We start from the raw sequence: 27,477 nt of genomic DNA, 5'->3' as shown, positions 1-27,477 counted from the left end.
ATCCCAATACAAACAAATTACAGAGTTTATACTTGAAAATAAAAAGAAAACTTTAGTTCTGAACTCCTTACACGTTAGTGAAACAAAGTTTTTAAAAATAATTATTTAAGAGAGTAACTACTACACCAAACGAGAATTTTAAAGTTAACTACGAAGAAACATGAAGTTGCGGAAGGCTAGGACTCCGGCATCACGCGGACGCCATTTCAGTTTCCTCACCTAACCATTACCACGTCGACGCACGGCCGGGCAGCATAACAGCCTTCCACAGGATTTCAGCCCCGCGGAAACATTTTACGTCTTTTCTAAACGATTTGCTTGGCCGCAAAACCCCTACGGGGAAAAAATCCTGACGGGAAGTTTTCCTGTGTTTTCCAAACACGTAAAGTTATTACAACAAGCCGGCCGCGCACTGCCCACGCCGGGATGTCCACGTCAGAAAACTGTCCACCAGATTGTGACACTGGTCTGCACACTGCGAGTGCGCACAACCTCGCTCTCAGCTGGCTTCAAAAGAACGGTGAACAAGTCTGCACCGTGTTTCTCTATAACGGCAGCAACCAGCGCGTCAGCTGGCCTGGCTGAACCGCGGTCACGCCTGCGTCCCCAGACAAATACAGGCAAGACTTGCACTCTTCCAGCCCCGCGGAGACCCAAATTACAACATCTGAGCGTGAGGGAAACCAAGTCCTGAACTAGAGAAAACATTTAAAATTGTGTTTCCAACAAATAAAATAATTAAATAAATTAATGATAATTTTGAACCACGTCACATCATTAACCGTATTTCGTATTAAAAGTACTGAATAACATAGGAAAGCATACTTTATTTTTGGGACTGTGAAAGTACTTCGCATAAACTGGAATTTCGTACTAAGCAGATTCGTATTAATGATGTTTGACTTTAGTTGTGTACGCTCAATGCTTTTTTATTACGTTTTTGACCAAAGTATAAACGGCCATCTACTTCTTTTAGTTTGCTGTAAATGTTTGGGCGTTACTTTTTTTTTGAACCAGAGTTCCTTAGTTTTATACAGTTTCAATATAGAATAAATACTTTCCAAGCTCCATACAAATGTTTCAAAGGTGTTATTTTCAAACACAATAATATTACAATGTTAAATGTATACAATAAAATACATGCTTATGATTGGTTTGTGCACACGTCCCAGTGACATTTATTTTCAACTAATGCATTAACTTTTTTTTTATTGCAGTGACATTGAATTCACTATGGAGTATTAAGAAGGAAAGATGACTACCAGTAGTAAAAAGGCAGTTTTCGATGAAGACTGGCTGCGCCAGTTCACGTGAATTCGACGAATACTAAATCCTCATTCTGCGTTATGAATCATATGCAATAAAAGCTTTAGTTTCAGCAACATGGAAACGAGAGCTATCACAAGCCATCTGAACAGTGTTAAGCACAATAAACTTTTCTCCAGAAGTAAAACTTCAATGTCCCTAGAAGCAGTTTTACAGTTAAAGGTGGAAGAAGATCCTGTAGTCTATCAGAGTGAGTGTTTTTCCCGGTCTACATCTTCACCACATCGAGTAACTGTAGCGCAACCACTTACATCAGCTGCATCATCTTACTTACCTACACTGGTTGAAACAATGCAGCCAGTTGCACAGGAAAGTCTTGCCTTTACGTCTAGAGGACTAATGTTATACTTGTTGAATGATGATGTTACAAAAGCTGAAACTGTCTGGACTTTAGAGAGCATTGCTACACATTCATCGATGAGGGCTGCTGCTAAAAATGTTGGAATTTTTAGCTACATGTTCCCTTATAGCCAGATTGCGGCAAATATGAAGTTACAGCGTGACAAGCTTAGATATTTGACTACATATGGCTTAGCGCCTTATTTTAAAGACCTTTTACAAGGCACTGTTGATAGTTGTGAACACTTTGTTCAGAGCTTTGATGAATGGCTGAACAAAGTGGCACAGAAGCAAATGGACATCGTTTCTGGAATTCTGTTACAGAAGAAATGAGCACACGGTACCTCATGTCTGCTTTATTTGCCTGTACTACTGCTAGTGATTTACTAAAAGAGTTTAGAAATCTTTATATACCCTCAGTGAAAAAAAGATCTTTCAGTTGTCTATGGAGGGCCCAAATTTGAATTACAAGTTTTTGACTGATTTTAGTTTGGAACATAAGAAGGATGATCCTACTGCTTCTGTCATCATACAACTGGGCAGCTGTGGTCTTCATACAGATCACGGAGCTATTAAAAGTGGCATTGATGAGACACAGTGAGATATTGACAAGTTCCTTAGGAATGTATACTACCTGTTCAACATGTCTCCTGCCAGACGAGCCATCTGTACTCAGCATTCAGGGTCTGCAGATTTTCCATTGAAATTATGTTCTGTGCGTTGGCTTGCTAATGCAAATGTAGCACAGAAAGCAGTCAGTATTTTGCCACTTTGAATACTTTTGTGAAAGGCATAGAGGGTGAAGGGAAATCTCCAAAAATTGATAGTTTCAAAACTCTTTCTGCTGCTATTAAAGATCCCCTACTAGAAGCAAAGCTTGCATTCTTCATAACCCTGGCCAATCAGTTTGAATATTTTCTCTATGAATTTTATTCAGAACTACCTTTGGCCCTTTTTTGCACAGTGCTCTCACATCTGTTTTGAACAACATAAGACAAGGTTTGTAAAACAAGAGGTACTTAAAACAGCAAGTAGTCCTAAATCTATAGATGTAAAAAATACTAAGAATCTAAAATCATTAAAAAAAATTTATGTAGGGTTTTTATGTTGTGCTGCACTAAAGAAGTTACCAAAATCTGTGAAAGACCTTCAGATTATGGAGTTCCGTTTTGATTGTCGCAAAGCATAGGCAAAAATGGTGTCAAATTTGTTGGAACGTAGTCCTTTAGCTTATCCACTGACAAGAGCAATTACATGCTTTGATCCTTCTGTCACAGCTGATCCCAAACTTCTAGTACGGCGAATGACTTCTCTGCTTGACATTCTGACAGAAAATTGTTGGCTTCGATGATCGTGATGATGATCATGATTCTATCACATGTAAACTCCAACATTGAACGGGCTTTTTCTGTAAATTCTGAGTGTTTAATGACGAATCAGAAGGAGACCTCATTGATTGCACTGTGTATCGTCTATGATGCTGTCCTATCCTATGGTGAAGTGAAAGATGACTCTATCAACAGACTCCTTATTCATGCGGCCAGAAATTCTCGAGTGAAGTATGCAGAGGCGAAAGCTAACGAGTCTAGTAATGCTTGTTCCAAGGAAACATAAAGGAGGCAGAAATGTATGCTGAAGTTGCTGTGAAAGACTTGAAGAAGAAAAAAACTATATTGCTGGAAGATGCTTCAAAGAAAGCAAGTTGTTTGGAAGCTGAAATAGACACTGAGGAATAAGTAATTTTTTTGTGTAGTGCTGCGTTATTTCAGTGTGGTCATATGTTTGTGTGTGGATTAGTACAAATGTTGGGATTACATTTAAATGGTATTGTTTATCTATATGCATAATATTTTATTGCTTGAAATGCTTAAACGTATTGTGAAAGTTAAAACATTTGTATTGCATGGTAAGTACACTATTGTTTACTTTGCCTTTAATTCAAGTATTAATTCTTTGCAAACATGTTACAATGCACCGAATGTACTGTTCAGTTAAATATATAACGTTTTTTGTTTCCGTATAGGTACTGTTATGCAATCGCACATGCACAAACAAACACACTCCCATACCAAAACTAGGGAAACAAAATTTAAAAAAAAAAAACATTTTCCAATTTACAAGACAGGTCATGGAAAATCACAAATTTAGGTCTGGAAAACAGGGAAAAGTCAGGGAATTTTGTAGAGCTGGTTTTGTAGACACCCTGGTTACGTCAATGGCAGCCACGTGATATGCGCATGATGCCTGTAGCCTGGCAGGGCCGCGGTCTGGTCTCTCGCGTTACTAACAATATTTACTGTTTCAAACTATGTTATCCACAGGAATTAAAACTAGCTTATTTTGTTTTCATTAATCTATTACCTTAATTAGTATGTATAGAATTATCTAGTGAGTCAGAAATGCATTAATTTCATAACGATTTTTTCTGAAACTTTAATCAGATAAGATTTTTTTATCTAGTCTGAAGTCTCAGATTTATTGTTAAGTTCATCTTGATTTTCCTTTAACTACAAAAATCCTGTCACACTTGCTTTTATTTTAAATTTGAAAAACAATTATTTATTTTGTTTCATGTTCTCACACTTGCATTCTGGTGGCAGGAAAAAAATGTATAGGACTATTGACTACTACAAAAAACACAGGCACTATTTTGCTTTAAAAAAAAAAACTTTCATGAGGTAGGTGCAACAGCTCATAAATCGTTTGTCAAAACAAAATCAATATACCACGATGGTATATCAAAATTAATTAATACTGTATTAATTTATGGCAAAACAGACATTGCTTGTTTAAAACAAATTAGAGAGACATTTATGAAAGTGCAAATTTGAGAGAAAATTTGGTATAAATGTGTTTATAATATTTTGAAAACTAATGGGTTTGAAAATATTTTGAAGTTTACAAACAAATGTTGTCCTAAGTCATTTAATTTGCATGAATAATTAAAAAAAGCATACATGCACAAGTGCACATGCACAAGTGCACATGCACAGTCAATCACATGCAATTGCAGACACACATGCACATGCACACACATGTATGGGCACATGCATGAATACACATATATTCACAATCAGTTAGCACACTTTCTGAGTCTCTCTGTCCATTTTCAGTGTGTGTCTCTCTGTATGTCTTTCCGTGTGTGCTTTTCTCTCTCCTGTCTTTTTTGTGTTTGTCTCTCTCTGTCTCTATCAAACACGCATGCACCTGCAAATGCTCTCACACTGCACTCCCCCTTTCTTCCGTGTGTGTTTTTATTTGTTTTTATGGCATGTTTGTGTTATTGAACATGTGTTTCTTTTCTTGTTTTTGTATACACCAAGCCCTCATTTAGCATGTCTTCAGATTGCACGAATTCATTTAGGGCGATGTTAATTTTACTGCCCCAGTCTTGAATAGCATGTCTGTACATGTCAGTTAGCGCGAAATCTCCACAGGCAAAAAAAGTCAGGCATGACGCCACAATGTCTGTTTCAACTTCTGTAAACAACAGAAGTGCCGTGGGATACAGTTAGCCAAACAAGGTGGGAAGAGATGCGCGCGCAGGTCTGACTACGCTATCGGCTGTTGTACAAACATCAGCTATGGCAAGTTAAGTTGCAGTTATGGAGTGCAAAGGCCAAATGTTTTTACGTCCGTATGCTGCCGTGTCGTACCGTTGTCGCCTGGCCACAAACTGGACCATGAACTCAGTCTAGCCAGTGGCAGGGAATTTGCACAAACAAAAGCAACGTCGCCCATTCATCTGCCGGTAATTGTACATGCGTAATCACCTGCAGTTGGAATCATAGTGGCATCATGGCTTCCAAGTGAGAGCTTAATGCATCGTGTTCAAGTATTTGAGATTAAACTAGAAGTATTACAGCGTGCAGATTGTCATGAAGGCCACATTTATGTTGGTCACACTTTAGTTTTAAGCCAGTTAACTGTGCGCACAATCGTACAAATTAAGGACTCTATCAAAAGTTTATATAAGTCTGATGCTATTGGTTGTACTAGCTGGAATATATTTGACGTTAGATACCAGAACAGAAATGAACAGATAATTCACATGGAAAAGGTTGTTAAATGAATGTTGCTATGAAAAAAATAATCATTGGCTTGACAGGATTGGTGTAAACCAAGCGGTAAAACACGAATAAGCACTTCAATTATTGAAAAATTAAAATTATATAGGTTTTTCTGTCAGTAAAGGATGGTTTGGAAAGGTACGCGACATGAGTTGAAGGTCACACCCGGGCGGGCAAGTCAACCAGCCAACTGACGATAAAGTACATAACCACGTATATCCTGTTACGCAGTGACATATTTATCTTATGAATTGTTATTCTATGCATTTATATTACGTAAAGTATATTTTCCTAAAAAATTTTGGAACACATTAAATAAATTAGTATTGCTATTTATGGAAACTAATGCTTCATAATTCACAATTTTAAATAACACAAACATTTTTAGAAACACATTAGTCATGCTAAGTGGGGGATTAGTGTATAGAATTTTTAAAAAAAATTTTTCACATTATTATGCAAAATTTGTACATTAAATCCTTTTTCAGTATTTATTACTGGTAATTTTTGTACCTTTTTTTTTTGTGTTATGTATTTATTTTGATATTTTTTTAATCAGTTAAATGTTATTAGTTAATATAAGAATTTTAATGTCATTTTTTAGTATGGTTTGTATTCTGTACCAGAAATGCAATTATGTTTTCCATATGTTCATTCACCTTTTGAAACTTCATTTTTAAGCTACTTATTCTAGTACAGACCTAAAAATTAACAACACATTTTAGGATGTTTACATCGGCTAGTGTCTTGTTGTCATTTGGCGCATCACATAATTATATATAGCTCAAGAAAAGTATGTAGTCTAGTCTAACATATGTGACATAATAAACCTTATCTTCAGAAACTAAGGCTTTATTAAGCACAAAACATGACTTAGATATTTACATGAATTAATACATAGATTTGAATAAGAGGTAATATTGAAGGTTAAACAATGTTCATGCTAAGAGGTTAAAACCAATATCACCACATTCGCCCCCTCTTCATTTAAGGACATAGTACTTGAGATATTCAGAAGGTCTAGTGGTGCGGGAAGATCTCCGGAGTGGAGGTTGAGGTCTGGGAGGAGATCTGGGTGGAGTCCGAATTGGGTTCACTTGAGGTAGGTCTTGATCATTCATGTTCTTCGCAGGTGAATCTTCTGGAGTGAGGTTCAGCTGGGTGTCTTCAGATGCTTCAGTGTGTTGATTAGGATCATCAGCGAGGTTTGGAAAATTCACGTCTTCTAAGTTAGATTCATTGTTGACAATATCCCCTGCAGGAGCGAGATGCCTGAGGTTGACTGTTGTCTCCTTACCATCTGGAAGTTGAACCAGAGCATAGTCAGGGTTCGCCTCAAGCAGAGTTACTTCTTGCACCAGGGGATCATATTTACTCTGACGGACGTGATTCTTCATTAGAATTTTCCCTGGTGTAGTAAGCCACGAAGGAAGAGTAACTCCAGAACTGGCCCTTCTCTTATGGTAGAACATACGTTCGTGGGGTGTAGCGTTAGTAGCAGTACAGAGCAGTGTGCAGATGGAGTGCAACGCTTCAGGTAACACCTTCTCCCACTGCATTATCACGAGTCCCTTCGTTTTCAGCGCCAGCGATACAGTTCTCCATATTATCCCATTGTAACGTTCTACTTGGCCATTTCCACATGGATTGTATGGTGTAGTACGACTAGTAGCAACTCCATTGGAATGTAGGAATGATTGAAGTTCTCTGGATATAAAGGATGTGCCTCTGTCTGTGTGAATGTATGAAGGATATCCGAAGAGTGTAAAGATCTGATTTAGTGCTTGAATGACGGTTGTGGAGGATAGGTCGTTGCAAGGGATGGCAAAAGGGAACCTGGAGTACTCGTCGACTACCATTAACAGATATTTCCGAGGAGTGTTGGATGGTAATGGTCCCTTAAAATCAACGCTGAGCCGTTCGAAGGGTGCGGTGGCCTTGATGAGGGTGCTCCGCTTGTTGTGAAAGCGAGGTTTGATTTCGGAGCATGTTCTGCAGGAAGACGTGACTCGGCGTATCTCGTCGATGGAGTAGGGAAGGTTCTGATTCTTCACCCAGTGAGCCATCCGGGTGATCCCTGGGTGACACAAAGCCTTGTGGTAGTGGACAAGTCTGTCGAAGGTATGGAGCGAGCCGCAAGTCCTAGAGAGAGCGTCAGCCGCCACGTTCTCCTTCCCCGGTCTGTAGATGATGTCATAGTTGTAAGGAGCAAGTTCTAACCGCCATCTTGTAAATTTTTCGTTCTTGATTTTACCAGGATGCCGAATGTTAAACATGTAAGAAATAGACTTCTGGTCGGTTATAAGTTGAAACTTTCTTCCTATCAAGTAATGCCTCCACTTCCGAAGGGCTTCAATGATCGCATAAGCTTCCTTCTCGACAGCTGAATGGTGTTGTTCGCTCTTAGTGAGGGTTCTCGAGAAGAAGGCTACTGGTCTCTTGTTTTGAGTCATAGTGGCGGCGATGGCGACGTCAGAGGCATCTGTTTCGACGCAGAATGGGATGTCTGCCTCTACGTTAACGACGAAGGATTTAACTATGCAGTTCCGTAAATTGTTGAAGTCTTGGATTAGTTCAGGGGCCATAGGAAATACTTTACAGTTCACTAATCTACGTATTTTATCTGAAAATTTTGGAATCCATTTAGAATAATAAGCGAACATCCCTAGTGCTCGTTGCAAGGATGCTTTGTTCCTAGGGATATGGAAATCAATCAGTGGCTTAAGTCTGTCGGGATCTGGTTTGAGTATATTGTTTTCGATGAGATAACCGAGGAACTTAAGAGACTTAAAATTGAAATGGGATTTTTCTTGATTAATGGTTAAATTATATTTCTTGCAGACGTCTAAAAATTTTCGTAGATTGGAGTCGTGTTCAGATTGGTCTTTTCCGCTCACCGTCACATCGTCCAAGTAGATGTCAACTCCTTGTAGTCTTTCTTTGGTCTTGATCTCGTCCATCTTCCTCTGGAACGCAGACACTCCATTGGTGACGCCCATTGGTATACGTTTGAATTGCCAGAGTTTTCCTGCTGCCTCGAAGATCTATTGTGCTGTGGATATTATATTTAGCTACATCGGAAACTATTTTCTCTATGGAAGGGATTGGGTAAGTGTCTAACATCGTGTATCGGTTTATAGTCTGAGAATAGTCGACGACCATACGTTTTCTATGTGTTCCACTCACGACTAGTATCTGCGCCCTCCAGGGTGAGTTGCTTTCTTCAATGACACAGTCAGAGAGAAGTTTTTCTATGTGGGATTGAATGTATTTTTCGTCTTCGTTCGAGTGTCGTCTGGACTTGATCGCGATAGGTCTACAATTTGGTGTTAAGTGTTCGAAGAGGGTGGCCGGACCGACTTTGGCACATGCTAAGCTACTGATTTGCAGTTCAGGTTTATTACCACCAAAAACTATCGACAGAGTGGAATGCTGCTTAAAGATATTGTGCCCTAATATAACATCTGCGCAACAGTTGTTTAGAACGTTAAGCTTTGTTTTTCTGTATATATTGTCTGAGATTTGTAAATCTACGGAACAATAAGCTTTTATAGGCATGGCCAAAGAGGACGATGCCATAGCTACTTCAGATGACGTAGGATATTGTTTTAATTTATGTTTGGAGACAAAACCATCATTTATGTAACTCTCCGAACTCCCCGTGTCTATTAGCCCTTCAGCTGGAAAACCATTTACTTTCAGTTTGACAATGGTTTTGGAAAGGCTAGTTGGAGAAGCAGCTGATGTTTTGAAAGATGTTGGTTTGGTCTTACGATTACGATTAGATTGGTTAGTAGGGAAAACCAGAGACTTAGCAGGAAGGCAAGCAATAGTTGAGAAGTCATCTGTGTCTTGAGGAGAGTCAGGTAAGGCGGCAGTACGATCTTTGGGCTTAATTGACCTACAGACTTTTGCATAATGGCCTTTCTTACCACAGAGTTTGCACGTAGCTTCTCGCGCTGGACAGGATGAACGAGGATGACGAGGGAACCCACAGAAGAAACATTTCTGACTACTGCTGGCTGTGGTTACAGGAGAATTTGGTTGCTGAACCGGCTCAGTTGAGGCTAAAGGTGTCTGGCTAGGAATATAGGATTCAGAAATTATATGAGCTGATTCTAATGATCGTGCTTTTGCAAATGCTTCATCCAGGCAAAGAGTTGCGTTTTCTAACAAACGTTGTCGGATACTGTTCGATGAGAGACCTTTTATAAATGCATCTCTAATGTATTCGTCCCTATAAGCCGCTGCTTTAACATCTTTGAACTCGCAGTCAGAGCTAAGGAGACGCAAAGATTGTAAGAATTGATTTACATTTTCATCAGGTTGCTGGTGTCGGCTCATTAGTTTATGCCTTGAAAATATTTCATTCTTAGGTTTAATAAAGAGTGAATCTAGCTTTTCGATTGCAGACGCATAAGAAGTACATTCGCTAATAAGTTCGTATATACTGTGACTCACATGATTGTAGAGTAGTAACAGCTTATCAGTTTCAGAAGCCTTGATTGATGCTGTGAAGACTTCGAATGTTTTCTTCCAGTGATTCCATTGTGAGGAGCTTTTCCCAGTTGTGTGATCTGCTTCAAATCTCTCGGGCTTGAAATACTTGTCCATTGTTTGTATTAAATGTTTCTTGATAGAATGTGCTTAATAAATTGACATAATAAACCTTATCTTCAGAAACTAAGGCTTTATTAAGCACAAAACATGACTTAGATATTTACATGAATTACTACATAGATTTGAATAAGAGGTAATATTGAAGGTTAAACAATGTTCATGCAAAGAGGTTGCTAAGAGGTTGCTAAGAGGTTAAAAGGTTAAAACCAATATCACCACAATATGTAATTTTGTTCATCCTGTGAAATACATTTACAAGTTTTATAGGTTATTAACATTATTGTATTTGAGTATGATGATGATACCATAATACTTGTGTCTGAGCACAAAGATCCAAGGCATTTTCTGGATTAAAGTAATGCCACAATGTGCTAAACCAACTTCTTGTGACCAAATGAAAGCTAAGAAACTACACTCACAAACCAAACCAAATCATATCTAGTGTTTCATTTAGCAGTACATCTTCATAACATTGATAACTTAAAGGTGGTTATATGATGCTTTGGGAGATGTTCTTATTGTTGTTACTCTTTTAATGTTTTAATGATAACATTGTAATCATTTTGGCTCTGAAGAAAATTAATGGGTATGAACTATGTTTATGTGCACATTTTCATTTACAGTGCAAACAAATGTTTATGTTTCGTATAATAGGTTAACTTTACTCAATATCTCAAAATACATGTAATTGAGTTATCCCAAGGCACCAGTAGATCAAAGCAGTATATTTTACCAACTATTTATCAAAATTAAGGTCAACTATTAAATAAACTAGTAATGTAGAATCCAGGTTATCTGAATATATATATATATAATTTCCCATACATCAATGATTCCAAACAAAAAATCTTACCAGGTGTGACAATGAACTTTCATGTTTTAAATTTACATTATTTAAAACAAATATTCTTCTACATACTGAAACATGCGTTTAGCAATGTTACAGATTCTAGCATCCCAATTGTTATATTTAAAAGTGAATATGTGTGTGTGTGATCCCGTCGGTGGGGGTAGAAATCCCGGCAGCTCAGATGGGTGGTAGGTGGCCCGGGGGATCAAGCCTAGCGCAGGTGTGTCGCTGGCCCGGAGAGTACCGCAGTGGAACGAGATGACGAACCTGAGAAGTTCCTCGCCGTGTTGCGTCTGCGAGCACGCGTCTCCAGCCGCCCGCAGCAACACTCGCCACTCCTGCGATACTGGCGATACGACAATCCCGCTCCCCACACCTCTTTCCTTTCCTTCAATTCCCCCCTTTATCAACACTCTTCCACGCACGTGCAACAACGGTCTAAGCGACTGGGAGGAGCACTTGGGGCGACGTCAAAACATTAGGTGTACAATCTTTTAATATCATATGACTTCAGAAATCAAATAAAGTTAATATTGCTAAGGCTAATAAATAAATATGAACATTTATTCGAGATTTTTTTAACAAACAGGTTTCCTCTGAAATTATTTAAAGTTATAATTCATATACGAAAAGAATAGAAAGTTGCACAAAACTATAGAAAGTGAAGTTACGTTAATTTACAATAATAATAAAATATTTATAAGTTAAATTAAGTTGTAAATATCAAATATTAGCAGAGTAAGCCCTAAATTTAGATTCTAATATGTCCAATCTACACAATAAACACTTTATTTAACAAATAAGAACACACATACCATTGGAATAACATGCATAATGTATGCACAGATTGAAATATATCAGTCGTCGTCCTCTTTCGATTTTATCTTTCGTCAAGACAGTAGCAATGGAATTTGAACTCTCTTCTGCAGTCCAGAACAGTAATCATCAAAATATCTAAAAATTTTGGTTCACCAGAGGTCGCACTGGAACTAGGGAGTCATAACTGATGCTCAGAACTCTCTGCGATACTTTGTACGTTGTTAAAATTCTTGAATACATGAGGGTGCGATACTTTGTACGTTGTTAAAATTCTTGAATACATGAGGGTGTGTCTCTTGATTTGATAATTCACACCAAATTACAAATCAACTGTCACTTTTCAGTATTCCTTTTAAAAGTATTATTACGTTGCACCAATGTTAGCTATTTGCGATAGTTATAATCGCTGTTGAATCTTCTTTAAAGAAACAGTTCAATACAATTTTCTCACATACAGCACATGCTGATCTATTTCATTATTCAATACTATCATTAAGTAGCTGGTCTTGTAAATATTCTGGAGGTTTTTGTTTTTACAAAACTGAGTATATCAATGATAAATCAATTGCAGTTCTAAATGATGGCTTATTTACATATGAACTTCACAATGGTCAGTCAGATACTAAAAATGTTTTAAAAGAATAAATTTGCTTAGCCCTGCTATCAACAGTTTGTTATCCAAATATAAATTACTTGCTGAAATTATACGTATACAAACATAAAATTAAATTTCGCTAGCAGAGCGCAGCTGGGTATTGACTAAAACAATATTTTTGACATGAATTTCCTGTATGTCTTTAATTTTGGGTTGGGCGTCATGTCATCTGAGGATTCGACACCATTTAAAACTCATTAACTATGAAAGCTACAGAGTTGAAGTAAATATATCTTTGTAGAGCAGACTTTGCTTGTGGTCATTGTGTACAACTCACCCGGTTAACATTTGCAATGATGACCCAATCAGCATTGGTGGGGAGCATCAAATTGAAGTCCGTGAAAACTGCAACTCCGAAAGTAATACACCAATTTGCGTGATTTAAACTTTAATTTGCTTGCAAGTGAGAAGTGAGTAGTGTTAGTTCGGTGGAATAACTATAAAGTTACTAACTTTGATATTGGAGCCATTAATGGCAAAATGCCTTAGCAAAAACAAGTTATGTTGGAGCAAAGAAAGAAAACAAGCAAAATTGCCTGAGCAGAAGCAATTAAAAATGCAGAGAAGTGTCATAGGTATCAAATGAAGCAAAAAGTAGCCGAGAGAAATAAGCCCCCGAACGAGGCTCTAGTGAGCCTCAGCTGTCTACCTCGACAGAAGTGACCGGGAATGTGTAAATGCAGAAAATTGTTCAGTAATAGACGTGGATGTTCTTTCTGATGATTCTGATGATCATCAAATTCATGACCAAAAATAAAGCAACAATAATTTTGTTAAATTATTTTATTTGTTTCATACACATAATTTCTGTTCAGCACAATGGAAATTCATTAAACAAATCCCTGGCAGCTGTAGCCCAAAATTCAGCGTATTTTTTTTTTTTTAACTTAAATTATTAGTATTAGTATTATTATTATTATTATGTGACCCTAATTAAATTAACTGCAATTACAATAAACTTGGAAAGATTTCTCCACAACACTTGTTTATTGACATTTTGGTCTAAGATTTTGTTTTGTTAAATATTATCAAAATGAGGAAATAATGTGCAGGTATCAAAGTAGGTCACTTTTTTCATTGAAAGTCTCTTACTTTCTTTTTAAAAAATCCTTTTTGGTCACTAAATATTGATTGAAGTTACTTTTCTCAATTTTTGCCAGTCCCAAAATGCTGCATGTACTACATAAATGTAAAGCTAATTTAAAAAAAAATATTTTGTTTAGTCTATTATCTTCAATAAAAAGTTCATTTGGCAATAAATGTCAAGTGGAGACCATAACCATGTGTCTACTATTTAAATAACTGTTGTCATTTGTTATGTGTGATTTTTTTTGTAATTTTTTTGCTATTATAGAATAGTGAATGTGTTCTTTTGTGTAGTTATAAATCCAAATTTGCTTTTAAAGAGAATTTTATTATAATTATTGTAATGATACTCATGAAGATACTTGATACATGCTTGTGTTATTTAAATAATTGCTTGATTTCATGATATGCTATTCACTCGGTTATTATTTATGGCTAAGGTGAATTAGAGGCTTAAGAAGAGGAAATAAAATAGAGAAACTTGATAAAAGAAAGAGCATCTATATTTTAACTGATGAAGAGAAGGTTAAGTGTTTTAGATAAGAGGAAGAAGAAAGAAAAAGTGCTGCAAACAAATTATTTTAAGATGCAAGTGTAATATTAAAAAAAAAAAAAGGCAGTTGCTCAGAAGAACTTATGCTTGTTTTAATTTAGTAAATCGAAGAATCCTGAATATAACAAAAATTGTGATGTAACAATGAATTACAATAGCATTATTAAATCAAATAATAATCTGAAAATGAAATTTTTTTACTTCCTAACATTGTTTGTATTATAATATTTTTGTTATGTCCAGGATCTTTCAACGTACTAAATTAAAACAGCAAGCATCATATACCACAGGATCAATCATACCGAATCATGACATCAAGATCAAGGAACAAACTTGGATACATGATTCAGAATAATACCAATTACATTAAAATGACAACTGTATGGTAACTTAATACATACGTACTTGTGGTTTTTTGGAATTATTATCCTTTATTCATCCAAAATATTGAGAAATAATGTCAGTGTTGTTTAAGGAAACTGTGGAATTAATCTACTCAATTTTGAAATGTCATTAGATTAGAATGTTGCTATGACTGCTTAAAACAGACAATTTTTTTCAGACATAATTTCTTTCTACTAATAAAGGTTCAGCGGTTATTTTTTAAATGTAGTGTATTTATGACTAAAATTTTCTCTAGTGTTTTTAACTGAACTTTGATTATAATGCTGCAAAAATATTTGTGTAACAGCATTATAATTATCTCAGCAAAAATAATACAACATGAACTTATGTACAAAAAATAAGTTTAATAATAAGACTTTATTGTTACCATTTTGTTTCAGAGCTTGGTTATTCTTTTTATATACACGCACAATATATACACATACATATATATATATATAAATATCAATTTGTAGCGTTATTAGTTTTTTTTAGGAGAACTATTTGTTCATTATTTATGTTAACTTTTTTTATTTATTTTTTTAACCCTTTTGCAAATGGTTGTCACTTTTTAGTCACGTTTGTAAACTAAAAAGTTCCTTTTTACACTATTTTAGGGAAGGTAAATTACTTTGAGACCTGAATGTGATATTTGCTTACAACTAAAAGTTTGTAAAGAAATTATTACTTTAAGTGCTAAATACATGCTAAAATATTTCTTTAAAAGCTATAGTAACAAAAAAAATGAAAATTTATATATATATATATATATATATATATATATATATATATATATATATATATTAAATTCACAAACATTGAGGGGGTTTAATGTATTCAAGAGGCTTAACACCACTTGTTACATTCCTGGTTGGCCCGACACAACAACCCAAAATAGTAACAAATTACTTGAAAACCTGATTTTTGTATGCAAGAACTTTAATATTATTTTCAAATTACTTCTGTTAACCAAATTTAGTTATTTGGAAAAGTTTTTATTTTGAAAAATAAAAGTTTAAACTTCCTATGTTTATTTTTTTTCTTCAAAAAAAACTCAACATACATGTGGTCCCAATGACAGTTTAGTCTTTTGATCAAAATTTGTTAATTGAAAATTTTTTTTTTTTTCAAAGAAAGACAAAGTTACCAATAACACTTCCAGTTGATTAGCTTCATGCCGCTCGATATAAAAAAATGAAGTCCCATAGTTACGATTACTTAACTAGGTACGTTATCCCGCATAATTATCCTGTGGTTGGGGTGGGCAGGGGGGGGGGGAGAGTCTTTCTGGGCTGATGCCCGGAGTCAAATTTCTGATTAAATTCATTCTGAAATTACAACTAACAAACAAAACTGTTGAAACTCGGCCTAGCCTAGACCAGCAGGCATTACATTGTCTCTTAAGCAATTCTCATCAGAAATTCATGAGTTGCCGACGACACAGCCGCACACTGAGACAATCGAGCAACAACTCGCTTGCACCACACAGTTACCTTCCTTTACAGAGTTAGAAACAAAGGGAGACAACCCCGTGGTCAGCCTGGCCAATCACAACCCAGAACCAGATACTTAACCATATATGGAAGGTGTGTTACCGAAAATTGTTCTCTGCAAGTCTGGCAATTCACGTCACACCACATCATTGATAGTTCTGATTGGGTGGCTGAAAAGCGCCTAGCGAAGCTTCTCAGGTATTGCTGTACTGTCATGCACTGATAGGTTTTCCAGCGACATTTTTCTTAGATACACAACCAAAAAAAAATACTTCAGGGTGCCAAAGTGTACCATTGCTGTCTTTCTCTCATTCAAATCTTATGGAACTTTTAAGTTTATCCAAACCAAGTGATGCGTGTGTTAAGAGCCAAAAACAAACCTATAGAACAATAGAATAATTTATAAAATACGTATTACTATATATATGTAAAACATAACCAAAATTAAAAATGATTAATTACTTTTTATTTTAGCACAATCAAAATACTTTAATGCCTATGCAAAGAAAAGAAATGTGATAACAAATTAATTATGAACAATAAAATATTACGCAAATTAGTTAAAATATTTTTAGCAGAGAGCATGTCACACACTATACATCAGTTGAAAGTAAATTTATGGCTTAAGTATCAATGACCGAATGTAATTTTTTTTAGCATGGAAATGTATTCACTTCAGGGTTTGTGTGTTAACCATTTTGTATTTGTAAGTGAAACTTCAAATATGTGTGAAATAAATAACATCATAAATATTGGGTTTAGGTTTGATGTGTTCAAGGAATGAGCCCACCGTTTTTGCAGATAAACGTAGTGTATTGATAATCAGCATGAATCCAAAGAAAAGGGTATTCTCACATTTGGATGTGAGTCCAACATGATAAAAGACAGCTGTGTTTCATCTACTAGGGACTATCGAAGAGTGCTAACCCATGTTGTGAATAATGAAGCGCATGAACATGATTGGCTCAAATGAAAATGTTTTGACTGGCCATACCATTCAAGAAAGCATCTATTGAGTTTCTTTGTCAAAGCATTATTGTTTATATTGCTGTTTTTTTTCTTCTGCTCATGTACTTTGTCATAGTTTTACAACTATAGCAAAAACATAAAATGTGCTAAATAATTATATGTTCTTTAAATCCAAAATTCTTTATAATACTTTATTAATAAATTACAAATTACTCTATTCTTTACAGATCTAAAAGTAAATTATAATTTGTAAGACAATTAAAATGTTGCAGCAGACCTGAAAGTATTAGTTTCCCTTATTTTAAACCAAAATTTATAATATTGAAGTATCTTTATGAATTTACAGGGGAATGTCATTTTAAAGTATCTCACTTTATTTTATGAATTTTTCACTTTCAAGTATCCGTATGTATTTTTAGGACCAAAAAAGTTGTTTTAAATTTAATGTTTATTTTGTTTATGTTTGTTATATGTTATGTATAATAATTTTTTAAAATATTATTACTGTATGTTTTTCCAGGTACATTGTACAGAGATTTCACTTTATTAATTTTCTGTTAAAATGTAATAGTTTTGAATCAAAGAATATAAGTTTCAAGTAGTTATTATCAATCTACAATATAAGAAGCTTCACATAATAGCTAGGTATTTTTTTTATATTCCATTAGGAAGTGGTTCCTTAATTTTTGATTTAGGTTACTCTAAACAGAGAAAAGTGTAATAATCTTTGCATTGTGCATCATAATACTGATATTTCTTTTTTCTGATAGGAACCTGCATGGGAGAAACCAAATGAGCAGGTAACTTCGGATTGGCCAACCGGCGGCAAGGTGGAGTTCCGCAACTACCAGTTAAGGTACCGAGAGGGACTGCCGCTCGTACTGAAGGGGATAAACTTCACCATTCAGGGAGGGGAAAAGGTAAGTTAACCCACTTAACAATCATCATACATGGAACAAAAAAATATTTGATAGTATCATTTTGTTTGTTCTATGAATTAAATTGGCAAATTTCCTAGGTTGTTACTAGGGTTGTGCAGTTTTGGTTTTTATTGGCCGGTTCGGTTTTACATCAAGAACCTCTGTTTTCTGTTCTGGTTTAAATTCTTTTATAGCAAAAAAAATATTAGTGCTGCACTAATACTCATGTCCTATCATGGTAACATCTGGTAATGCCATTGCAATGCACTTGGAGTTTTCATGGCAGGGTGATTCTGCGATGGTTCATCATTGCCTCTCGCAATGTGCAGGTGAAGGGACATCACACAACCAGTCCTGGACCTGGGAAAGGAATTTTCTACAAGAGAAAAATCTGATACCCAGCTGTGACTCGAACTTGTGACCATTAAGGAGCTCTAACCACTTTGCTAACAGCTAACACTTACCTACTGCATCCGGACAAACGTAATAGCCAGATGACATTAAACTCTTTGAGTCACCATTCAAATACATATATGACACTCAAAAAGAGAGAGTGAGAGAGAGAGAGAGAAAGAGACAGAGAGATAAAGTGTGTGTATGTGTGTGTGTTGTTTTATAGTTGAGTCATGTACAAATTTGTTGATTTTCCAATGAAGGTTGTGCTGTCTTCTCTTACGATTATTTTTCCAGCACCTGTCTGTAATCCTAAGCCACAGTGAGTTCACCCGTTACATTTGCTTGTACCTTTGCTTCTGTTACCATAGAACCATTAAGGTTGTACATGTTGAGTCTTTTTTCATCATAACAATAGTGATAGGGCGCTGTACCAAAGATAGTAGTTTTATGGGAGGCTGCACTACACTACACCATGTGTATATAAGCATCAAAATGCCTAAACTCTTGTGTGATGGTGTGGGGGGTTTCTCCTAAAGCAGATAATGCAAGTGCAGTGATGACAGTACGATGACAGTAGTAGTGTGCTTGTTTGTGGTATTGGAATGCAACACGGTGAAGGATGTGGACGTGGTGGTAACGGCAGGTGGGAATCGTGGGCCGCACCGGAGCCGGCAAGTCCTCCCTCACGCTGGCGCTGTTCCGCATCATCGAGGCGGCCGGGGGAGCCATCCTGATAGACGATGTCGACATCGCGACGCTGGGGCTGCACACTTTGCGCTCGCGCATCACCATCATACCGCAGGACCCGGTGCTGTTCTCCGGGACTCTGCGCAAGAACCTGGACCCCTTCGAAAGGGTGTCTGACGACGCCCTGTGGGCCGCATTGGAGCACGCTCACCTCCGGGCGTTCGTGAAGGGGCTGCCGACGGGCTTGAGCCACGAGGTGTCCGAGGGCGGAGAGAACCTCAGGTGGGTGCAGCCACTGTGATGCAACAGCATTCACCTGGGTGGGGTTGTGCATCGCAGGGAGTGCATGTGGCCAGAACCTGACTGATGCAGCCTGCTTGAACCCAAATTCCCGAAAAGTATGGGGCAGGGGAAGTGGCAGAGAGCTAAAGTGTTTTCAAGGTATGAACATGGATATCATTTTATTCGTATAAAAAATTATTAACAAAGTTCAACAAGCGTGCCAGTAAACAGGCCAGTATCTTATAGCTAGGGGTATGCAAAATTCGCATTTGCGATAAAACAATTTTTTACGTGAATTTTGACATTTTAAAGCGAATAATCACGAGTTTGCAATAAAATCATTTTTACGTGAATTTTAACAGTTTAAAACGAATAAACCCGATATCCACATTATAGGATACTATTTTTACGCGAATCATAACGTTTGAAAACAAATAAACCCGATATCCATAACTATTTGACTAAACTATGCTAAAAATACGTACTTCTGACGAAATCCGTAACGTAGGCCTAACCTAGTGCAGAATTAGCAAATCAACACGGCCGCCATAATTCAACTAGAGTACGATGCAATGCTTCCTCTCACACGCGAACATGTGACGATGTTTTTAGTATTAATGTAAGAAAAACGGTGTAAACATGTACAGAGGCGAAATTGAATGTTTTGAATAACTTGAACGATGTACGCAAAGACGTGAGTATGGTTTGATACACTTGTACACAAAACATCAAACAAATACGCAGTAGCTACACTACACAACACGTTACTCGCTGAGCTCACACAGCAGTCACGCTCACGCACACTCGCACGAAGTCACAACAAAACAAAGCCGTGCCCGCGCGTGGTTGAATACGACAAACTTGTAAACACTTGCGTGGCGTGTGTGTTGTGCTCGAATACTTTGTGGCGTAGGCCTACATACTTATCCGAAGTAATAAATATTTTTAGCAAAAATGCATTAATTTACCGTAATTACTTTTGTTGACAAAAATGCTGAAACCTGTAGTGACTGCCAAACAATGGGCCGGAGAGTTTCCACAACACGATTTGTATGCAAGGGATGAAAAAAACCATTTTCTGTTGTTTTTGTAATGTGTCTGTGACATGGGACCGCAAAGACTCGTGTGCGAAGCATATTGGCAGTGAAAAACAAAAGAAACGGACAACAGAAAGTTCAATAACTTAGTGAGCGTAGCCTATTTACGGTGTTGTTTTTAATTGATATTCATCTATTTTAAGTTAACTTTCATTATAAATATTGTTTGCTGTGTTGATTAAGTGTTGTAATAATTTTGAAGCAGTAAGTTACAGTAAGCAGTTTGCCAATGGTTTGATGTGAACAATTCAGTGAGTACAGTAAGTATTTAAATAAGAATTGAGAAATGACTTCATACATCTCCAAATACTGTACATTCAATTTTAAGTATACCTCTTTAAATGTCATCTTTTTTAATATTAAGTACTTAGTATTTGCTGTGTATTGAGTGTTTAAACAATTTTCACAACACTTGAGATATGAAATTGGTATTACTGTTATCCATTTTGGTAGTCAAAATAACCTCCCTTTCAGAGAAAAATAACACAGATTTTCCAGAAAAATAACCTCAAATTCTGTGAACAAATAAACACGAAAAGTGCATACCCCTACTTATAGCTGATGACAAACGCTTTAACAAATGATTGAGTATAGACATATCAGGTACATATCAACGTAGTTAAAAATGAAAAGCCGGGACATAAACGCCGTGACAAAATACATTTACAAATACTAAATTTCCATGCTACGAGGGAATCAGTTTACGATAGTATATCCAATGAGCATTAAATGCTCAGCCAAATTTATCTATCACACAAGTGTTTTATCACTATCAAAATGTACAGGCACGTACACAGTACAAAGACACGTGTAGTGAAACCAAGACCTGACTGCACATATTAAGTGCAACAAGAATTGCAAGGCTATGCGGGCAATTCCCATCAATAATAAAAAAAAAAAAACAGGGTGAACAATAAGTTACATAGAATTATAGGGTCTACAAATGCCATAATACAGTCAAACCTCTCTGAAACGACCCCTCACGGTTCCCAGGAATAGGGTCGAAATAGAGGGGGGGTCGTAATAGATGTTTTCCGAAATTTTCAGTTCATTTGAACCCCCTCCCCCCCCTCCCCCCTCTTCCCAAACCGCTACTCGCTAAGAAACCAGCCGTACAATGGCAGGATGCTGTCACTCACAATGCTAGACGGCTTTGCTTTAAACCCACTTCAACCTTCATGACAAGTCCGTCGCCCTACAGGCCACCTCTAAAGAAAATATGTCAAAAGACAGTTTATTTTTACTGGTTAGTTTACATGTACGTTTTCTGCTTGCCATAGTTAAATACACTAGAACCCCGATGTCACAAACACCGGATTTAACGAAGCAGTGATTTTACGAATACATTCTCGGGAACCGTCAAAAAATTGGACATTTTGACCAAAATGTGAAAATCAGAAAAGAAAAAAAAAGAAATGAAAGATCATTAAAATCTATTAATTTTAACACACAGCATATTTTTGTGTCGGTTTTAATACTTCCAATAATGTTCATGTAAGAATAACAAAAAAATAATGGGACATTTCCTGTAAAAATATGGCAGCTGTAGGTCTGCAACGCGAGTGGGCGCACACGAAGCTCGCCCGTCTGGCTGGCGGCAGCGGCTTCATGACGCATAAGCTCACCCCTCCCTCCCCCCGGGAACATTCTTCAAGGCTAACTCGTCCCTCCCAGACACACAAACCATCTAGTGTCCTCCCTTATAACACCCCAACTTCGCTTCCTTTGAAAAACCTTCAGTGAGAAAATGCTCATTTCACCCTCCCTTCTCCCGTAAAATTGGACTATTATGAATGGGGTACTAAAGCGGTGAGGGAGAGGTCAAAATATGTCACTTTTCACACCAAGTTCGAGTTCAGTCATCTCTGGCAAGGAAATTACAAGCTTTCAAACTTAAATATAAATGTATTTTAATAGAAAGGGTCCTATGAAAAGAAATATACCGAATAAAATCAAACTGCTGTCACCAAACAAAGCATAAAACTGCCAAATGTGTGGTCGCTTCGTTATTGCTCGCGCGAGAGGCGAGACGTGGAAAGTTAGAAGAAAGATAAATGCGGGGGAGACAGACGGCAGCCAGTGTTTCCTGCGTGGGGAATAAGTGGCGTAGCCTTTTTTTTTTTTTTATGCTGGGTGAAGCGACCTTTTTCATCAACCCACGGGAAAAGATAATTGCTTGAGCTGTCAAAATAAACATCGCTGCGGCAGTTAAAATGAGTCGAGGCAGGCATGCATCCAGTCGGTCGCTGTGTATTGTGAACTGATAGTAATCAAAACCAAGAGAAATCCAGCAGGTAGCTTTGCCTTAACTGCGTACCACACTAGACACTCGCAAAAAGCTAAACGTAAACACGTTGCCACAAAAACCTTTATCTGCACCCTGCCGGCAAAGGGACGTGGAATGGGGGTTGTCAAGCGCTGACAGCGGTCGACAGGAAGTGGTTTCTATTTTTAGATATGCGCTGCCTACGGCTGTACAGCACTCGGCAAGAGAAACGCAGTAACACGCTACAGTAGAATCCCGCCGATGCGACCCCCTCTGATACGTCCATTCCGTTTATACGACCGTTTTTTGAGAAACCGTGAAAAATTTAAGCAGAGAAAGTCAAAAATTTGAGTAAAATCGGCTGAAAAACAAGTCTGTTACACTTTGTTGGGCGCTATGTGTTCACGTTTATCTTGGCGGGAGCTGTACTGTAAGCAGGCAGGCATACAAAAGACGGCTAAAATTAGATACCACCCCTCTAGGCTATCCACGCGGCAGTGTCTAGCCGAGCTCGGCGCGTCCATTATCGCACGAAAAGCCGTCTCAGCTGTCATGTTATCTTACCCGCCCGCACGAAAAACCACTGTGGTAGCTTCTGCGAGAGCATAAGAAACTCGTCCGGCCAGGCTGCATACGTGACGCGACGCTTACCTCTCCATCCCCTGCTAATTCTTCAAGGCTCATCCCTCCCAGAGCCACAAACCATGTAAAAACACCCCCCCCCCCCCCCATCACCACCCCCAACCCACTAACATTTCAACGCATTCCCTCCCACACCGTGTGCGACAAAAGCCTAGTTGTACAGTCCATTCTCGGTAAAATAAATATTTTTATGGGCTTATACGACTGTCCTTCGCCGTTAATAAATACTTTATAAGTTTAAGTTATTATGTTACAACTTGTTTATTAGTCACACAGCAGTTTCTGCTGAAAAATCACTAATATCTCGAATTTTATTGAATATAAAAATTTAGCAGGGCCGTAAATATGTTTATTTTACTGCATATTGTAGTTACTTTTCCGTCTGCATTCCAACGTGTTTTTTTCTTCTTTTTTTTACGCTGCGAAGGGCCGTGGAAAAGATAATTGCTTGAGCTGTTAAAATAAACATCGCTGACGACAAGGGCGGGAGCGCATCCTGTCGGTCTGTCGCTGTGATTATCTACTCCAAAAACATGTAACAGCATTTCAGGATAGCATTGTTCTTATTTAATTTCGTTTATAGCCGAATGTTTTCTACCTGATCCACACATGTTCCTTCGCCACGTTTTGAACGAAAATAATAACCAGCGGGCTAGCATAGCCGAACTCGCGTGACGCGAATTCTTTTAGCGTGAGTATTTTATGTTTGGATATATTTGGGGTGGGGTAAAAATTGGCCCGAATTCTCTATTGCGACCATTCCGTTTATAAGTCAGTTTTTCCGGAAACCGTGAGGGGTCGCATCAGCGGATTCTGCTGTACTCACCACAAGAAACTTATTTTCTGTCTGATTTTCTTCGGATTTTCGGCAATTTTTTCACGGTTCCTGGGAATCGGGTTGTAATAGAGAGGTGGTCGCAATAAATGGGGTCGCAACAAAAAGGTTTTACTGTAGTACAGTGATTACAAAAACTTCTGAGACTAGAAACATGACGTGTCATGACCTTACGAGGTGGTTCGGTGCAGTAGGCTGGTGGCATACATTCAGCCCAAACATGATATAGGCTTGCACAAAAGGACAAGTTAAAATTACAGGGCAATGAGACAAACAATAAAAATAAACAAGAATAATTACGTGGCAAGCAAAACAACCTATATCGGTGTGGCATGAAAGGAAGTTAACATTACAAGGAAGCAAATAAAATATCATCAAAGTGGCAATACAAACCACAGTTAAACGCAACTGGCAGCATGGCGTGACACAAAATTACAGCCCATATCAAGAGCCAAAAGCAGTTAAGGCCAAGATCCATAGTTTTGCAGGCACGAGGGAAATTATTTAGCCCACGAATAGCACTGTCGGTAAAAAAAATGTAAATTACAGCATTATAAAATCGTTTTGATTTTTGCAATTGTGGTAGAAAAATTTTTTCAAAAAATTATTTGTTACTAAATTGTAATTAAGAAATTTTTAAAACGAAGTATTTCATATTTATAAGAACTGTACACTGTCTTTATTTTACATACAAATCAAATTGAGTATCCTTTACAATTCCTGTAGGGCAAAACTGAAACTGAATTTAAATAATTTTAGTTTAAAACTTGTCATGTAACGGACGCGTGTAGCTCGTGAAATGGACGAATGATGTGTTAGTTCAGCTTTACGCCGCTAGACGTCAGGCACGATGAGTTTAGAGTTTGCCCGTAGGAAATAAAATTTATTTTAAACGTTCGACTTCAAAACTGGTTTCGGTGACAGTAAGTCGTTGTGTTTTGAAGATAGAAAAGCCAATTGATGAAAACTCTTCCATTTCCTTCGAACTATATTGAGCAATGAAACATCTATATCCTAATATTCCACAGATATGATTTAACGAAACTCTGTAGAACTTTAATTGTAAACCTTTTATTCTCTATCAGACAAGATTTATTTTGTGTATGACAATAGTAATATTGCGTGAATCAAACGTGACCTATTATATAATATACACTCTAAATATATTATACGTATTAAAACTAAGTAAATCTGAAAGAAGTGCTAGCAAAACTGTCATACCAACGTAGCAGTTGTGCGCTTACAAGCGTGCAGTGTTTACTTACACATTTGAATTATTTGGTTTCAAAACCGCATAAATGTATTTTCTTTATTTTACTTTTTACAGCAAAACGCGTCCTCTTTCGCCCCATGGTCCGCTGTGTATCAGGTCACGCAATATTTTGAATGTTATTGTAATTATTGTAATTTGTGATTTATGTGTAGTAAAGTATTTTTAATTTTTATAATTATTTTTTTTTATAGTTGGTTGGTTTTCTAATGGTATATACGTTCCTTTATTTCCTATAATAAACTCATATTTTACTACTGGAATCTTTCCATAATATCTTCAAATTGCAATAACTATTTCTCTGCATAAGTAAGGTAATAAATCAAATATATAAAATTAATGTCTGATAGCAATTATGTCTTGTTTTGCAATAATATTTGAACAAAGTGTTAAAATTATATGTATGAAAATTACCAAATACTATCAAATTTACAACAGCTAGAAGCACTGAAACAGCTTTTGCTGATTTTTTAAATAAAAGATACCGATACAGGCAATTGATGATGAATCAATAGGAATTTTATGTAAAGCATATAACATGATTTGACACGAATTATCAAAAAATAATGTTGAATAAAAACATTATTTTAACTGGGAATAGTTAAAAAACACACAAATTATTTCAGGTTTATCTTAATGACATAAAGCATATAGTACCAATTCTGCTCAGCCTGAATGATTAGGTCCACATTGTCAATTCTGATATCCAAACAACAAATATCGGGGTTGCCCAAGAAAGCTTTGTCCAATCATATTATTGAATACGTGAATGTTGCGGAAGAATCAGTAAAAATGTGTATCTCATTAGCTTTGCAGATGACGCCAACATAATTCCTTTTTAAAAAAAAAAAAAAAACTCAAATGTACGAAAGTTTGTTTTCAGAGAAACGTTTTAGATACTATTTAGAAGATTTTCGATAAATTATATCATATTTGGTAGTGAATGGTAGTTAAGAAATGTTCTATTCTTTAGCTACTTTTTTTTTTACAATCCCTTACAGTATTGGTTGGTTGTATAAAGTATTATTTCAGACTAAAGTTGTAGATACTATTTATTAAGTTTGCAGAAAATAAGAATATATTTTTTATTTTATGTGGTAAGAATGTTATAATTTTTGTTTGTTTTTCAATTCTAATTGTTTGAACTCCCTGCAACAATGTTTAGACTTATCAAAAATCGTTTTATAAACATTTTTTAGAACATATCTAAAGTTTACAAACAATTTGAACTGATTTGATGGCGTGCCTGCTAAGGAAGTTAAGAAATTTTTTTGTCCTCTGAGCCATTTTTATTATACCTTGCAGTTATTTTTACAAAAGGTTTTTGGTATAAATTAAACGAGATATATAATAACTCTTCATACGGATGCGGGGGTTATAGCAATTGTCCTATTTAAAAAAATAAACCTTCCGCATTTCTGCCCCATTGGTCAGATATTTTCCATTAACAAACTCAACCAAGATTTCTCATTTTTTTTCTATTCATAAATTTGGAAATATTTTGTGCAAAATTACGTAGTTGTCGTGTTCATAAAAATGTATGTATGTTATGTATATGCATATATAATGTTTTGAGATAATGATTTTGGGGACACTAAACTATGTAACGAAAAACTTTGTAGAAATTTTCCGGAAGTCACACAGTGGTAACTGCTACAATAGGAAGTCTTTCTCCGAAATCTACCTAACTATATAAAAAGAAAGATAACTTTCATTTCAATGATTTAAAGGCTAGCAAATTCATGCCAATACAATTGCATACGAACAGCAATTTTTATAGTCACTCTATTAGTTGCTGCATTAATTTTTAGAGTTATAAACAAATCCAACTTAAACAAAAAAAAATGAACACTAAGTATTTTAATGAATAAACCACCTCATTCACTACCGAAAACTATTTAAATCGTTAAGATTCATC

The 27,477-nt window shown here is 36.5% G+C and overlaps 2 protein-coding genes across 4 annotated transcripts in view; one reads left to right on the top strand and one right to left on the bottom strand.

The window, feature by feature from the left end:
* The window catches only part of LOC134531252 (uncharacterized), a 154,980-nt gene that overhangs the window by 68,651 nt on the left and 58,852 nt on the right, over window positions 1-27,477 (bottom strand). The window lies entirely within an intron of this gene.
* The window catches only part of LOC134531251 (multidrug resistance-associated protein 1-like), a 592,793-nt gene that overhangs the window by 540,797 nt on the left and 24,519 nt on the right, over window positions 1-27,477 (top strand). The window contains exons 27-28 of the mRNA XM_063366941.1: window positions 17,935-18,084; window positions 19,124-19,449. Coding sequence (XP_063223011.1) covers window positions 17,935-18,084; window positions 19,124-19,449 — 476 coding nt within the window. The remainder of the gene's footprint in view (window positions 1-17,934; window positions 18,085-19,123; window positions 19,450-27,477) is intronic.

Source organism: Bacillus rossius, chromosome 3 (genome assembly GCF_032445375.1).
Source record: "Bacillus rossius redtenbacheri isolate Brsri chromosome 3, Brsri_v3, whole genome shotgun sequence".
In the NCBI taxonomy this organism is placed as follows: domain Eukaryota; kingdom Metazoa; phylum Arthropoda; class Insecta; order Phasmatodea; family Bacillidae; genus Bacillus; species Bacillus rossius.
The sequence above is the reverse complement of the archived record's forward strand: the minus strand, read 5'-3'. Positions and strand labels throughout refer to the sequence as shown.